The following is a 17,218-nucleotide window of genomic DNA, read 5'->3' as shown; positions in this document are numbered from 1 at the left end:
AATATTAGAATATTGCAATCCATGTAAATGTAGTCACTGAAAGCGACATAAGCTTATGACAATTGTAATAACCTTGGCTAAATGTCAAGTGTCCCATTGTCATGTTTGTTTGTTTTTTACTTTTTTTTTTTTTTAATTTTAAAATTTCAGTTAAACCGTGATGTTGTCCAAACATAAACAAAGTGCTTTCATCTCCACAGGAACAGGAAGAGGAGTCGAGGTGATGTGAAGGAGCAGCTGTCCTGCTGTGCTTTGTGTCAGGAGCTCCTGAGGGATCCAGTCTCCACCAGCTGTGGACACTGGTTCTGCAGACGGTGCATCACCTCAGACTGGGACCAGTGTGATCCATCAGGAGATCCTGCCTGTCCCCAGTGTGGAAAAAGATCCAGAACAAGACCTGGACTGCAGACACCCAGTCAAACCAGCACAGTGGACGGCGGTCTGCAGGAGGTTTTAGACGAGCATAAGATCAGTCTGAGGAGGAGATGTGAATTTGTGACAGAAGGAACTGCTGCAGCAGGAAGTGGAAGCCCCCTCAACAGGATCTACACTGAGCTCTACATCACACAGGGACGGAGGGAAGGGGTTAATACCCAACATGAGGTGTGGCAGCTGGAGACAACATCCAAGATGGAGACCCTCAGTGACACTCCAATCAGGTGCCAGGACATCTTTAACCCCTTACCTGGCCAACACACACACATCAGAGTAGTTATGACGCAGGGCGTTGCTGGCATTGGAAAAACCTTCTCAGTGCAGAAGTTCACTCTGGACTGGGCAGAGGGCTTGGAAAACCAACATGTCAGTCTTGTGGTTCTGCTTTCGTTCCGGGAGCTGAACTTGATCAAAGATGAGCGCTACAGTCTTCTCCAGCTGCTCCGTGTTTTCCATCCAACATTACAGACGGTCACAGCAGAGAAGCTCACCGTCTGTGAAGTCGTGTTCATCTTTGACGGCCTGGATGAAAGCAGGTTTTTATTGGATTTCCAGAACAATGAGGTCGTGTCTGATGTCACACAGACATCATCAGTAAAGGTGCTGTTGACAAACCTCATCAAGGGGAATCTGCTTCCCTCAGCTCTCCTCTGGATAACTTCCAGACCTGCGGCGGCCAATCAGATCCCTCCTACATGTGTGGACAGGGTAACAGAAGTGCGAGGGTTCACTGACCTCCAGAAGGAGGAGTACTTCAGGAGGAGATCCAGTGATGAGGAGCTGTGCAGCAGAATCATCTCACACATCAAGGCGTCCAGGAGCCTCCACATCATGTGCCACATCCCAGTCTTCTGCTGGATCACTGCTACAGTTCTGGAGCACATGTTGACTACAGACCAGAGAGGAGAGCTGCCCAAGAGCCTGACTGACATGTACTCACACTTCCTGCTGGTTCAGACACAGAGGAAGAAGCACAAGTACGATGAGAGACATGACAGGAGTCAGCAGGAGCTGATGGAGACTGACAGGGAAGTTCTTCTGAAGCTGGGCAGGCTGGCGTTTAAACATCTGGAGAAAGGCAACCTGATGTTCTACCAAGAAGACCTGAAGGAGTATGGTCTTGATGTCAGGGAGGCCTCGGTGTACTCAGGAGTGTGCACAGAGATCTTCAAAACCGAGTGTGTGCTCTTCCAGAGAAAAGTCTACTGCTTTGTTCATCTGAGCATTCAGGAGTTTCTTGCTGCAGTCTACATCTTCCACTGCTACACCAACAGGAACATGAAGGTACTGGCCAGACTCATGAGAACACACAAGAATCAATTTGGTGACATTGAGTCATCGTTGGATATCTTCCTGGAGACAGTCATGTCTGAAGCCCTGGAGAGCAAAAATGGCCACCTGGACCTCTTTGTCCGTTTCCTTCATGGCCTCTCACTGGAGTCCAACCAGAGGCTCTTAGGAGGCCTGCTGGGTCAGACAGAGAGCAGACCAGAAGACATCCAGAGAGTCATCAACAACCTGAAGGAGAGGAACAGCTTCAGTGTCTCACCTGACAGAAGCATCAACATCTTCCACTGTTTGATGGAGATGAACGACCTCTCAGTACATCAGGATATCCAAGAGTTCCTGAAGTCAGAGAACAGATCAGAGAAGAAACTCTCTGAGATCCACTGCTCAGCTCTGGCCTACATGCTGCAGATGTCAGAGGAGGTTCTGGATGAGTTGGACCTGAAGGCGTACAACACAACAGATGATGGACGATGGAGACTGATCCCAGCTGTGAGGAACTGCAGGAAAGCTCGGTTAGTCCTGATGTCAAATCAACATTATACAAACAGTGTAGAGCTGCTTCCACACCTGACACCATCAGAAATACATTAAAGATATGTAGTTCTCTAAATATTCAGGATAAAGGATTGATTCTGAGAGAAAAAATATACTTCAGGCAGTCCAGGGTAAAAAGGAGGCAACATGATGGTGAAGTCCACAGCAGCTCACCCCTACAATACTTCAAAATCAGAGTATTTGCTGTGTAATTGAACTTGAGCATCAGGTTTCTACTGCTTGCTTTCTTTTAATATTATATATGAAACACTTTTTAATTTATTTTTTTTATCCTGTGTGATACACAAATCTTGGACAATACAATTTAATATTACAATCATTTAACACTATATAAACACAAGAAAATCTCAGACTTGACATTAAATCTGTAATTACAGACTTTCTGGCTGTAGACTCTCAAAGACTCACTGTGAAACCGTGGCCTCGGCCCTGAAGTCCAACCCCCATCTGACAGAGCTGGACCTGAGTGAGAACCTGCGGCTGAAGGATTCAGGAGTGGAGCTGCTGTCTGCTGGACTGGAGAGTCCAAACTGCAGACTGAAGACTCTCAGGTCAGACTGCACTTTTTAATGATGTGTGAACATGTAATATTCTGTTAGCTGAACAGGAGTTTTACAGGCTTACATCTCAAATTGTTGTCAAACTGTATTTTCACACAGTCCTTGTGTGTTGAACTGAAAAACTGTGAACGTCAGTGAAGATATTGTACATTATTTCAACATGCATGGGTCCAAATGGCCTCCGTCTGTGGGAACCTGTGGGAACGCCAAAATTCAATTCAATTCAATTTTCAATTCAATACAGAGGGCTCTAGTTTTCTGGGTGTGGCCAGGTGGATTTTGCAATTTTGGCACGCCGTGCGTGGTGGCGCAAGTACTCCGCCGTTCCTCCTACCGGCGCATGGGAGGAGAGAATGCGTGGAGTGGGTTTGACACAGCTGATTCACTTTAAACGAATCAAATGAGCCCCTGTCCTCTCCTTTAAAATGTGCTGCGCGAAGGCGTAATGAAAGTTTACACAATTGACGTGGAGGAAGAGAGCAGCAGGCGGAGCGGAGCCCAGGAGACAGGCGCAGAGCGGAGACCGGCGAGCAGTGAATCTGTCGACACCTCCCCCTGCTGCAACGCCACTCCCATCTCGCCGCACCACGGTCTGCGACACTTGCAAACTGTCCGCCTCTCACGTTGCGCTGGTCGAAACTATCTCTGCGCGGGGTTCGCCTCACTGCGCCACCCTGCGCTGTGCTGGGAAACTAGAGCCCAGAGAGTCAGCGGCAAAATCTAACAGATTTCATCAATCCAGGAAAATCCTTTCACACAGTAATGCTCTCCTCACTATTTGGACTCTGGAAACACTGGATATTATAGCTCCATATTTTATTCTTCATTCAGACTGAGAGACTGCAGGTTGTCAGAGAGCAGCTGTGCTTCTCTGGCCTCTGCTCTGAAGTCCAACCCCCATCTGACAGAGCTGGACCTGAGTGAGAACGAGCTGCAGGATTCAGGAGTGAAGCTGCTGTCTGCTGGACTGGAGAGTCCAAACTGCAGACTGAAGACTCTCAGGTCAGACTGCACTTTTTAATGATGACATAAATATATGGATATTGTTTTTATCATATAGTAGCACTAAATGTCTATAAGGCTGATATTGCTGTGAAGTATATGTTGTGCTTTTTTAAAGTCGGGGCTGCTGGTTCTTTTAGTTTTTGTGAGGATGGTTGGTCAGGTTCTGTATCATGGATGCATGCGTGCTTTGTGAGGTTTGACAAGAAACTAACAACCGTCTCATGTGTCAGGAGAGAGAGAGGTCAGGTAAGGTAAGGTAAGCTAAGCTAAGCTAAGGTAAGGTAAGGTAAGGTAAGGTCATTTTTATTTCACGTGAAAAGGTGCCCAGCCCACATGGGCTTATAAGACACACCAAGAAATCCAATCAAAAGGAGCAATAAACATAGTGAGCAAAAAGAGAACTCCTCCATATATGTCACTCACTGTCAAGCAAATATAGGCCCAGTCAGTTAACTTGGGCAGTACAACAAGAACAACAACTTCAATTTAAGTCTGAGGCAAACACATCAAACATAAAGCTCCCTCATACACTGCTGATAAGCATTTAACACAAACTGAGCTAAATGAAATACTTTGTCACTGAACAAGTATTTAAGTCTGCACTCATCAGACATATTAAACACATCAGGACGTTCTGCAGACATTTTCAGGAAAAGCTTCTATCTGAGATTATGATAAAATGGACAGTAAAACAAAAAGTGCATTTCATTTTCAGCCTCATTCAGATCACACAGATGACATTTTCTATTTTCTTCTGGTTTTGAATGGAAACGTCCAGTTTCAGCTGCCAGAGGCAGGAAGCCACATCTCAGCTGGGCACAGACAGACCTCTGTGCTCTGGTTGGTAAATACACTTTATTAGACTAGTTTAGCTTCATACATACATTTATAATTTTCAAGTAATATTGATTTAATTTGACTAACTCTACAGGATAATTTATTTCTGTATATGTATTGCAGACCTGCCTCATCAAATATTTTGGCCAGTACTCTGGTCCAAGAACAGTTATTTGAAAGATCCCAAAAGAAAATTAGTTTGGTAAGTCTATTATCAGCATGTTAATTAATCTATTCCTCAGTGGCACCATGTCACCCTGGTGCCGCACTTGGCATGGCTCCCAACCCAAATCACCACATACAGCAAGTGTGGGGGCCATTTTATGTCCACCAAGAAAACAACACATGGCTCTGTTCTGAACTGCATCTCATTTAGTTTGCTCACAGTAACCCCAAACCCTGCACTGGAGTCTACAATAGGACAGACACAAGATTTAAACAGCTGTGTACAGGTTTTATAAGCAAGATCTCTACATAACTTGACCTCATTCAGGACAGCACCCAGAGCCTGACCTGCACAGTCAGATCAGATTTTTATTCCTCTTTCAAAAGTAAGATGGGCATCTTGAGTAAGTCCTAAATATTTATAATACTCAGTAAATGACCAAAGTGTTGGCCCAAAATGAAACGTAACCTTAGTGTGTAACTCACCCTTTTTCCTGAAATGCATAATCTGAGTTTTATCTTTGTTTATCTTTAGTCTCCATTTACTACACCAGCAACACACAATATCCAACAGATTCTGGAGATCAGTTTCAGTCTCTGCAAGGAGGACTATATCATCCACGTCTAGAAAAGTGCCAACCGTACAATCAGCCAGTCTAACACCACAAGCTGCTGCTTCATCTCCAAAACCAAATCATTTCTATAGATGGTGAACAGAGTAGGAGAGAGCACGTCCCCCTGTTTGACACCAAATGGGGAAGGAAACCAAACTGTTCTGTGATCACTGACCTGCACACATGCAACTGGGGCCTGGTAAAGAACTTTTAAAGCATTAAAAAATTTTTCATCTCTACCAGATTTCATTAGTTTGAAACTGAGAAGGTCATGATTTATGCAGTCAAATGCTTTCTGAAAATCACTGAAACAACAAAAAGTATGCTTCCCGTCTTGTGTTCCAGCATGAACTATAGTAGTTAGTGAATATATGTGGTCAGTACAGGCTCTATTCTTACCAAAACCATTCTGTTGGTCTGCCAGCAGATCAGATGTTTCCAAATAACAATACAGGCGTTCATTACGTTTACTAGAATAGAGTTTGTAGACACAACTGAGAAGACTTGTCCCCCTGTAGCTCAGAGGAACTCTAGGATCATTACTTTGAGACTTAGGGATAGGTTTTACTATAGATTTATGTAACCTATATGAATAGCAAATTATAAAAATGTGTTATATAAAGTAAATTTAAATAACAGTGGGACTAGAAATCAGAAGAGGGTTCGGCTCAGGGAGGAAATGAACAGTACTGAATCACACAAGATGCAATTTGGTGAAGGAATGGTACCATGTAACAAAAAAATAAAAAAAAATATGCAACAACTGTTACATTGGGAGAATGGCCATTAAGCAAAACAAAACAAAACAATTCTAAATAAAATCACTGTTCACAACTTAATTCTTCAGTTCTTTTTTCCACAATTCATTTCATAGCACAAACAGAATAACACACTCAACCCTTACTGCCAGTTAAGGCTGCTGTCCATATAAGTGTATAGTCCAAAATCCGTGAAGGTTATTTGTTGTGGTTTCAGTTATCAACCAGAGTTCCTTTCGTAAAAGAATAGAGTCCTCCAAAAGAAAAGTCCTTCCCAAAAGAGAGAAAAAAAAAAACACTGGCTGCAAGGAGCCTCCTACCAGGACCGGCAGGAGAGGAGTAGAAGCTCGGCTATGAAGTCAACAGTCCTGGTAGCTCGCCATCAACCTGGCCAGCGTTTCTGGCCAATTCGCTATGAACACTCGCTCTCGGCGGAGCAAACACACTCGCTGTCGGCGGAGCGAACACACTCGCTGACGGCGGACCGAACACACTCGCTGTCGGCGGACCGAACACACTCGCTGTCGGCGGAGCGAACACACTCGCTGTCGGCGGACCGAACACACTCGCTGTCGGCGGAGCAAACACACTCGCTGACGGCGGAGCAAACACACTCGCTGTCGGCGGACCAAACACACTCGCTCTTGGCGGACCGGACACACGGCTCCTGCAGCAACTCAGCACACCTGTGGCTTAGCAAAAAAAACCCGCTATGCCACTTCCGCACACACCTTTATGCGGCGCTGACTGGCAGCACATCAGTCACATGACGCATGTGACTGACTGCAGTTTGCATCCGGGTTACACCCTCCCCCCTTTAAATCATGCACGTCTCGGTGCATGCTACACAATATGAACACGAGGTGCCGGTGAAAGAGTTGCTGCAGAGGGTAACTGCAAAGCATCAGTACAGACATTAGCTAAATTTTGGAAAAGAGCCTGAACGACAGAAATAAGCGGATTACCCAGAGCAGAATACTGAAGTCGCGTAGGCGGCTGTCGTTGTCGTGTGGAAAGTCTAAGAGTGTCAACATGAGGTTCCACAATGTTACTACCTTTAGCATCATGAGACTGATTAGCAGATTCGGTAATTGATTCGACTGGACTAGTTGGTTCAATAGCTGTCTCATGATGATGGGTGGATGTCTCAAATTGGCCACTCTGGTGCTCTTGGGTCTCAGGTTCCTCCTGTTGAAGCACAACGTCAGGTTCAGGTGATTCCTCTCTTCCCTCTCTTTCAGTCGTCCCATCCACATGGGATTCAAAGGGTGGCTCTGGTTCAGATGCCAAAGAATCCTCCTCCACTGCAGGTGAGCGGTTATTCAGAGAATCAGGAATTGCAGGATCAGTAAGTGGCAAGGGACTAAAAAGCTCTGAGCCACTGGAAGATTGAGCAGGAGCATCAGCTATACTAGCTGGATACTGAGCTGCAGGCGTGAGGTTCATGCTGAATCGAGCAGGGAGACAATGAGGTAGGTATGGGAGATCGTCCATTTCATCGTCCACAAGACCTTCAAGAGAATCTGTGTCAGTTTGAGGCTGACTACGAGTTTTAGGTCGGCGGACAGGACTTGAGAACTTATCCTCAACACAAGTTGGAAGGAAACCACACGGCAAAAGAAGATCCCTATGGAGAGTCCTAGTCGGGCCAGTCAGGGATCTTTCGGGTCGCACAGTATATACTGGGAGATCTCCGGCACGTTTCACAACGATGTACACATCACGCTCCCACTTGTCCTCGAGCTTATGTTTTCCACGAAGCCTCACATTTCGCACCAGCACCTTGTCCCCCACCTCCAGGATAGATGGTGTCACATGCTTATCAAAGCGAGTCTTATTCTTTTCCATGGATTTCACAGCGTTCTTTGAGGCAAGCTGATACCCTTCCATCAACCTTGACCGCAGGTCTTTGACATATTGGCTGTGTGATAGGGACTGAGGTGGAGACACTGGTAAACCGAAGGCCAAATCTACTGGCAGTCGAGGTGACCTTCCAAACATCAGCTCATAGGGTGTGAACCCTGTGACATCATTGCGGGTGCAATTGTATGCATGTACTAAAGGTTTCACATATTCCTTCCATTTGGATTTTTGCTTCTGTTCCAACGTTCCTAGCATACTGAGGAGAGTTCTGTTGAAACGTTCAACTGGATTGCCACGGGGGTGGTATGGAGTAGTATGTGTCTTTTCAATGCCAGTTAGTTCACAAAGCTCTCTGATCAACCGGGATTCAAAGTCAGGTCCTTGGTCTGTATGAAGACGTTCAGGGATGCCATAATACACAATGAATTGGTCCCATAAACACTTTGCTACAGTTTTTGCCTTTTGATTTGGTGTGGGAATGGCTACAGCAAACTTGGTGAAGTGATCGGTGAGGACAAGGATGTCCTTTGTATTGCTGGTGTCTGGTTCAAGTGAGAGAAAGTCCATACAGAGCAGTTCAAGAGGACGGCTGGTTGTGATATTGACCAAGGGAGCAGCTTTTTCAGGCAAGGCTTTTCGTCGAACACAACGGTCACAGGTCTTGATCTTAGTCTCTACGTCAAAGGCCATTCGAGGCCAGAAGAATCGAGTTCGTACCAAGTCAAGTGTCCTTTCAATCCCCAGATGCCCCATGTCATTATGAAGGGATGTTAAGACCATCGAGCGTAGCTCTCTCGGAAACACCAGTTGGAATGAGACCTGTTCATCATTTTGTCGTCTTCGGTATAAGACACCGTCACGCAATTCAAGGCGATTCCATTCTCTCAGAAGAAGAGCAACTTCAGGGAGTTCATGCTTCATCGTTGGAGGGACCTTTTCACCAGTCTCCATTTGATGAATGACCTCCCGCACACAGGGATCTGCTCTCTGCTTTTCTTTGAGGTCCAGCTGGGACAAAGGTGGAATGACTGGCAGGCCGTGCTGTGTTTCTATGGCATAACTTTCTGGGATGGCATCAGTGGAGACAGACAAAGACTCCACCAGAGTAGGGCAGCACTGAATGGAGTGTGATCGAGGGAGGCTTCGTACCAGACAACTCTGGCAAATAGCTTCCACTATGTCCGCTGAAATCTCCTCCACATCCTCAAGTTCAGTGAGGTGTTGGCAGCCAAACTGTTGAAGCGCATCCTCTTCCTTCTGGGACAGGTCATCTGAGACATTGCTATGGGGACGGCGGGACAAGGCATCGGCATCCACGTTTTGCTTCCCAGAGCGGTATTGCAGCTTAAAGGAGTAGGTTGACAGGGCAGCTAACCATCGATGGCTGGTAGCGTCCAACTTTGCTGATGTTAGGATGTATGTTAATGGATTGCTGTCGGTGACAACGGTGAAGGCGGTTCCATACAGATAGTCATGGAACTTCTCAGTAACTGACCATTTCAGTGCCAGGAACTCCAACTTGTGTGCTGGGTACCTGGATTCGCTGGCTGTCAGACCTCGACTGGCGTAAGCTATCACCCTCAACTCCCCTTCTTGTTCTTGGTATAGGGCAGCACCCAATCCAATAGTGCTAGCATCAGTATGGAGGATATAGGGCTGCTTTGGGTTGGCGAATCCAAGAACAGGAGCAGAGGTGAGTTTCTCAACCAGTGTTTCGAAGGCTTGCTGGCACTCAGTTGTCCACCGCTCTCCAAAGGGTACTGCAGGATTGAGGAACTTTGCATTGCTGGGGGCGGCTCCTTTGGTGGATTTTCGGGTTGGCGCATAACCTCGGGTGAGCTCATTGAGAGGTTTGGCCAAGGTGGAATAGTCTTTAATGAAGCGCCTATAATAGCCAGCAAATCCCAGAAAAGACTTCAACTCCTTCAGTTTAGTAGGCACTGGCCAGGATTTTAAGGTGTTGATTTTTTCTGGGTCAGTTTCCACTCCTCGCTCTGACACCACGTGCCCCAAATAACGCACTGATGTCTGGAAGAATTTACACTTTTCGGGAGATAGTTTGAGACCAAACTCCTTCAATCTGTGTAGTACTCTCAACAAGCGGCGTTCATGCTCTTCTAAGGTGTCAGAGAAGATGATCAGATCATCAAGAAAGACGAGTACTTCTTTCAAGTTCAGACTACCCACACATTTCTCCATAAGGCGTTGAAAAGTGCTGGGAGCATTTGTAACACCTTGGGGCATCCTGTTGAACTCCCAGAACCCAAGGGGTGTGTTATGTATATATTACCTATGGTTTTCTATGTTGATTAAACCTTATGATAAACTTGTTGATTTTCACATAAACTATACAATGAACTCATTTGACCTTCAAGTTTGAGTATGTAACTGTAGAAGTGTCATGCAGGTGTTTGTTTGAGTCTGTAATTGTAGAAGCAAGCTTGAGTATGTAACTGTAGAAGTGTCATGCAGATGTTTGCTTGCGTCTGTAATTGTAGAAGTAAGCTTGAGTTTGTAACTGTAGAAGTAAGTTTGAATATGTAACCGAAGAAATGTTAGGATGCGGTTATGATCATATCTACTGTTTCCTTGTGTGATTGGTTGTAAGTTTTTTTATACCACATATATGTGTGATGAGAATGATATAAAAGAGGCTAAGAGCCCAACATTAAACAGATTGAGTTTGGAACTCTGTGTGAGCGTCCATTCTCATTCTCCGAGCTCGTATGGGTAACAAAGGACAAGATTTCCCGCACCTATGAGAGGACAAGAGACTGCAGTTTGAACAGAAGGTTGAATTGCTTCTGCAGAAAACCTGCAATAGAAGAATTACAACAGGGTGTCACGAAAGCCGTCTTAGGTTTGTCTTCTTCATTCATTTAAGTCTGGTAGTAGCCAGATTTCAGGTCAAGTACACTGAACCACCGAGAACCTGTTAATGCTGAGAACGACTCCTCCAGGTTTGGAAGAGCATAGGCATCTCTAATGGTTTGGAGATTCAGTTTCCGATAGTCAATACAAAGCCGGACATCATTGTTCTTTTTACGGACCACAACAATAGGTGATGAGAAAGGTGAATCTGACTCACGAATCACACCAGCTTCAAGCAGATCCCGCAGATGGTTCCGGACTGCTTCAAGGTCATGGGGGTGGATTGGTCGAGCGCGATGCTTGAAGGGGGTCTCATCGTGGAGTTTTATGGAATGTTTCACCTTATCAGTACAGCCAAAGTCAAGATCATGATGTGAAAAAACCTCCTGTAGATTGTTGAGTTTATTGGTTATACGCTCTTTCCATTCTTCTGGTATAGGTGAAGCTCCAAAATCAAAGTTCAGCGGGGTTACGGGATGGTTCTCAGATGTTGGCGGGTTGGGCACCACATGGTGTGACAAAACACATGGAGAAGGACTAATCGCTGCAATGATACTGCTGGGTGGAAGAAAGACATTTTGCTCAGATTTGTTGCACAAGACAACAGGGACTGTGTACGGTGACCGATCCCGTAGTGTTATCAGACAGTTTGAAACACAGAGTCCACCAGGCAGAGGGGTTGAAGGGTGTTCAATGAGTGCACAATGTCCTGTAGAGGGTACTGGGGGTTCAATTTTGCCGTCAACGGCAATAGTTTGTCCAGCAGGAATCAATACAGGAGCCTTGCTGGCTAGTCTAATGACTCCATCCTGGTTCTGTCGGTGACGTATCTGCAACACTTTTAATACTGCACGATATCCATGCAATGAAGGCAAGAAGTTGTTGTCATCCTGAGAGTATTGATCATACACTGCTTCCAGAGTGTTCATACCAATCAAGACAGATGATTGAAAGTCTGATCTGACATCAGGAACAATGAGGGCAAGAGTGGGAACAGTGAATGCTGTGCCAAGGAAGTCCTGGGGAAAGGTTATGGTTGTTTCAATGTAACCCAGGTATGGGACAGCTTGACCTGCTGCACCCTCTACTTGGAGGAGGTCATACAGTGATTGGACTGGTTGATCTGAAAAATGCAGGTTGTAGAGAGAGACTGGAATGGTTGTTACTTGCGAACCTGTGTCCAGAAGGCAATGAAAATCTTGGCCAGAAATATTCACAACTGCAGTACATCGTGAGCCCACAAGTCCTTTGGGCAGCCGCCAGGTTGTGATTGATCTCTTCAGTTTTGCACACTCAGCAGGTTTCTGATTGGTGGGACATTGTTGATCCACGGTGGTGCCTGTTCGCCCCTTAACAGGAACCGGCTCTAGTTTAAAGGCTGGACGTGGCTATTAGAACTCCGCCACCTCTGCTGTTTCTCTGTGAACTCTTTTCTCTTTATGGTGACAAGAGCTGGATTTGGGGGTTTGTCGCACTGCAACTTAATGTGGCCGCCTTCACCACAGCGGAAACAGTAACCGGGCTTTGGTCCAAGAGGGGGGGTTATGGCTGATGGTGTGACAGTTGACTTCCCAGCTCGTGGACCTCCACCCAATTTACTGCCACTAGTGGTCTTTGGGAGTGCTGGTTTCTTTGGACCAGATTGGGCAGCTGTTAGTGTTGCTAGTTGTCGTTGAATATCGGCCAGTTGCTTTGTGAGTTGCTGGGTGAGTGTTGTCAAGGTGGCGCATGCACCCTTCCCATCGCTGTCTGTGAAGGCATATTGAGCTTGGGTGATGGCTTTTGGCTTACTGGGGCCCAGATGTTGCTTCATTCTCACTGCTTTAGCAGCTTCACAATCTTCCTCAGTGCGAAGCAGGAGTAGTAACTCAGAGAATGAAGGGGGGTTCAATTTCCTCTGTTTAAGTTGCAACTGGGCAATGAGAGCGTCATTCCAACAACCTCTGCAGAACTGGTTGAGAAGATGCTTATTAACTTCATCTTCCGAGATTCCTCCCCTCTTTACAGCAGCATTCAAGGCAACTTGTAGTCGCTGAAGATATGCGGATGATTTCTCTCCAGCATTTTGAAAAGTGTCTATAAATTTTGCATAAAGTTCATCTCCATCTTGTACCGTGCCATATGCAGAGTCTAGAGTTTGCAAATAGATGACTGGTGGTGTGTCAGGTCGAAGGTGCTTGACCATGTCAGCAGCAGGGGGCAGCAAACTTTCAAAAATTTTCCTTGAACGCTGTAGATCGGACACTGCAGGGTCTTGCAGCAGCAACTCTACACCAGAGCGCCATGTATCATAGTCTGTTTCATTCTGTGGCCGTGGCACCTTTCCAGAGAAAGTTCTGAGCCTCTGTGCTGAGAGGTGAAAGGCATTATCTTCATTCTTGACTATATGCTCGACAACATACTGTTGTATTTCTGGTGGGTTGATCTCACGAGCAGCTATGGCTGGCCCGGCTGGTGTAGTTCTGGGCTGAGATGCAGACTGAAAAGAGAATGGCTCCCCCCTCAGGCTGTGGCGAGTGGTGCTAAGAACAGCAGGATTTGCAGTTGGGAATGTGACAGAAGACACAGGGTGTGAAGGCTCAGGCGGCAATGAACTCTCATCCTCTTCATCGTCGTCCTCATCGTCGTCTGGCTCCTTCACTGAGACAGGGACAGGATGCAGAACTGGGATAGAGTGACCAATTTGAGACATCGCACCCTTCAGGACATCTGCAATGTCCTTCCCGGTAAGTTTCGCAAGATTTTGCAGCTCTGAAAGGTAAGTTTTTGTTGCAGAGCTCTCAACCTGGGCTACGCAGACGGTTGATAAGTCAGAAATTTTATACACTACTTTTGAATTACTTGCCTGGTAAGAGTGTGGCAGGATGGGCCGCAATGCAGCTATCGCGTCACCAGAACTGTATTCAACAATGAGTGTTTGATCGAAAGTGGAGCCGGACTCATCTATCATTTCAGATTTAGAGACAGAACCATATTGCTGCAAAAAGTCAAGGACTTCATCATCAGTTTCTGTCTTTGTAATTCCCTCAATCACCACTGCATTAGGTATTTTAATACCATATTTAGCAAGGATATCCATGATTACTTATTATTGCCCACTGGTGTGATTTCAGCACTGTAACAGTTACTCTTGGCTAGCTCGCCATGAAATTATGTAACCTATATGAATAGCAAATTATAAAAATGTGTTATATAAAGTAAATTTAAATAACAGTGGGACTAGAAATCAGAAGAGGGTTCGGCTCAGGGAGGAAATGAACAGTACTGAATCACACAAGATGCAATTTGGTGAAGGAATGGTACCATGTAACAAAAAAATAAAAAAAAATATGCAACAACTGTTACATTGGGAGAATGGCCATTAAGCAAAACAAAACAAAACAATTCTAAATAAAATCACTGTTCACAACTTAATTCTTCAGTTCTTTTTTCCACAATTCATTTCATAGCACAAACAGAATAACACACTCAACCCTTACTGCCAGTTAAGGCTGCTGTCCATATAAGTGTATAGTCCAAAATCCGTGAAGGTTATTTGTTGTGGTTTCAGTTATCAACCAGAGTTCCTTTCGTAAAAGAATAGAGTCCTCCAAAAGAAAAGTCCTTCCCAAAAGAGAGAAAAAAAAAACACTGGCTGCAAGGAGCCTCCTACCAGGACCGGCAGGAGAGGAGTAGAAGCTCGGCTATGAAGTCAACAGTCCTGGTAGCTCGCCATCAACCTGGCCAGCGTTTCTGGCCAATTCGCTATGAACACTCGCTCTCGGCGGAGCAAACACACTCGCTGTCGGCGGAGCGAACACACTCGCTGACGGCGGACCGAACACACTCGCTGTCGGCGGACCGAACACACTCGCTGTCGGCGGACCGAACACACTCGCTGTCGGCGGAGCGAACACACTCGCTGTCGGCGGACCGAACACAAGGCTCCTGCAGCAACTCAGCACACCTGTGGCTTAGCAAAAAAAACCCCGCTATGCCACTTCCGCACACACCTTTATGCGGCGCTGACTGGCAGCACATCAGTCACATGACGCATGTGACTGACTGCAGTTTGCATCCGGGTTACATTTACACCAAACAGAGGGCACCAAGCTATACTCCAAACAGATTAGCTAAAATTGGAAATAAGCAGAGTAATTTCAGTAGATCGTTAGCCAGGTTATCAATGCCAGTAGCTTTTCTTAGTTTAAGTTTGTCAGCTGCCTTTTTAACTTCCCCTTCAGTAATACTAGCATTTAGGTACTGATTAAAGATATAAGAATCCTGCTGAATATTAGCCTCCAGACCATTTTTAAGATCAACTATCCCTGCAAGAAAACAGTTCTCCCACTCAGCAGAGCAGGAACCTCCAGAAAATAAAGAACCAAAGTCTGTTTCCCATTTTTTCCAAACCTTGTCCTCAGCAAAACCAGAAGATCCATGTTCCAATCCCACTTCCACAGGGATAGGTTGAACTCTTTTTGGGCTAAATTATTTATTTAAGTCCAAAACAACTGAGGATTATTAGTTTGCAGATGCTCCATTTTTAATGCCTGACCCCTCTCATATTTTCTTTTACAAGCTCTCAATTTTCTGTCAAAATTCTGTTGTTTGACCTTAAATTTCTTCTTTAGCTGTTGCCTCCTCATATCATAACCATCCCACTTTAAAAATGATTTCTCTGCCATCCTCTTCTCCTTCCACAGTACATTCAACTCTCCATTCCAGTCAGGTTCAGGTTTTCTAGAGAATCCACCTCCTAATGGAATGTGGATGTCTACAGACTTCAGCAACCTTACAGAAACATTTACAGAACTCACCAAACCATTTATCAATGTCTTTTTGATGTTGTTCTTGAGAGAGCTTATCTAAGAATTCAGTAAGCATAATTTGGCGCTCACTGGAGGAAAGAAAATGAGGAGAGACTATTTTAATATTCCTCTGAGGGTGTTGTCTATATTGAGTATTATCTGAACCCATATAATCAACAGAGGAGCCCCCACCTGCCTGAAAACTTAGGACTGACACTGAGTGATCAGGTTCTTTACAGCGATCACCTGTCAGGCTGAAACAGCTGATCCTCTCAATGAACTCATTAGGCTGTGAATGTTCAACTCAGTGCAGGTTCTTCAACAACTGTGGGGAGTAATTATGTAATCTACAACAGCCTTCCCTTTTACATATACTGAAGCAAAGTTATCCTTCTCAGAGAGAGAGAGAGAGAGAGAGAGAGAGAGAGAGAGAGAGAGAGAGAGAGAGAGCTGTATCAGTGTGAGCAGGCTGCTAGAAAACATGGCAGATCCATAATAATAACTAGATAGTGAAGTAGAAAAAGCTCTCAGAGTGCAAGGAGCCAGTTCACTGAGGAGTGACTCTTTCATTCACTCTGATGGTTTAGTAAAGCACTTTGGAACTTACCTTCACAGGTGTAATATAAATATAAATTAGTATTCTCAGTATTATTATTAATACAATTGTTATAATAATTATTTCATTGATAAATGACTGATAAATATCCAAAACATTGGAAATTATAGCTCCATATTTTATTCTTCATTCAGACTGAGTGACTGCAGTTTGACAGAGAGCAGCTGTGCTTCTCTGGCCTCGGCTCTGAAGTCCAACCCCCATCTGACAGAGCTGGACCTGAGCTGGAACCACCTGCAGGATTCAGGAGTGGAGCTGCTGTCTGCTGGACTGGAGAGTCCAAACTGCAGCCTGAAGACTCTCAGGTCAGTAGAGGGGTGGAGTCAGTCCTCTGAGGTCAGTAGAGGGGTGGAGTCAGTCCTAGAGGGGTGGAGTCAGTCCCCTGAGGTCAGTAGAGGGGTGGAGTCAGTCCTCTGAGCTCAGTAGAGGGGTGGAGTCAGTCCTAGAGGGGTGGAGTCAGTCCTAGAGGGGTGGAGTCAGTCCCAGAGGGGTGGAGTCAGTCCCAGAGGGGTGGAGTCAGTCCAGGCGGAGCAGCTTGGTTGCTTGGTTCTTGTGCTGGACACAGTCAGTGCAGGCAGCATTTCCTGGGAAATGTCCAAAGTGCTCAGTGGCCTCAGGACTGGACAGACAGACAGAGAGAGATCAGCCAATCAGAGCAGCCACAGTGTGTTGGGGTCATGTGACCTGCAGGTGATGATGATGATGAAGAGGATGATGGTTTTGTGTTCATCCCTACAGGCTGGAACATGTAAAAGACTGGATTCCAGCAGACAGCCTGAGAGGATGTGAGTACACACACACACACACACACACACACACACACACACACAGCTCACGTGCTGCAGAGCTCCAGCTTGTC

At 45.6% G+C, this 17,218-nt stretch overlaps 1 protein-coding gene across 1 annotated transcript; it reads left to right on the top strand.

Annotated features, from left to right (window-relative positions):
* Nucleotides 1-465: 465 nt before the first annotated feature.
* LOC115364867 (protein NLRC3-like) lies at nt 466-7,862 on the top strand (the record flags this gene model as incomplete). Its single annotated transcript, XM_030059524.1, has 4 exons — nt 466-2,237; nt 2,658-2,831; nt 3,672-3,842; nt 7,548-7,862. Coding segments are annotated over 4 exons (2,166 nt in total), but the record flags the coding sequence as incomplete, so codon positions are not given.
* Nucleotides 7,863-17,218: the final 9,356 nt, after the last annotated feature.

Source organism: Myripristis murdjan, chromosome 9, assembly GCF_902150065.1.
Source record: "Myripristis murdjan chromosome 9, fMyrMur1.1, whole genome shotgun sequence".
Taxonomy (NCBI): domain Eukaryota; kingdom Metazoa; phylum Chordata; class Actinopteri; order Holocentriformes; family Holocentridae; genus Myripristis; species Myripristis murdjan.
This window is presented reverse-complemented; position numbering and strand designations above follow the sequence as displayed.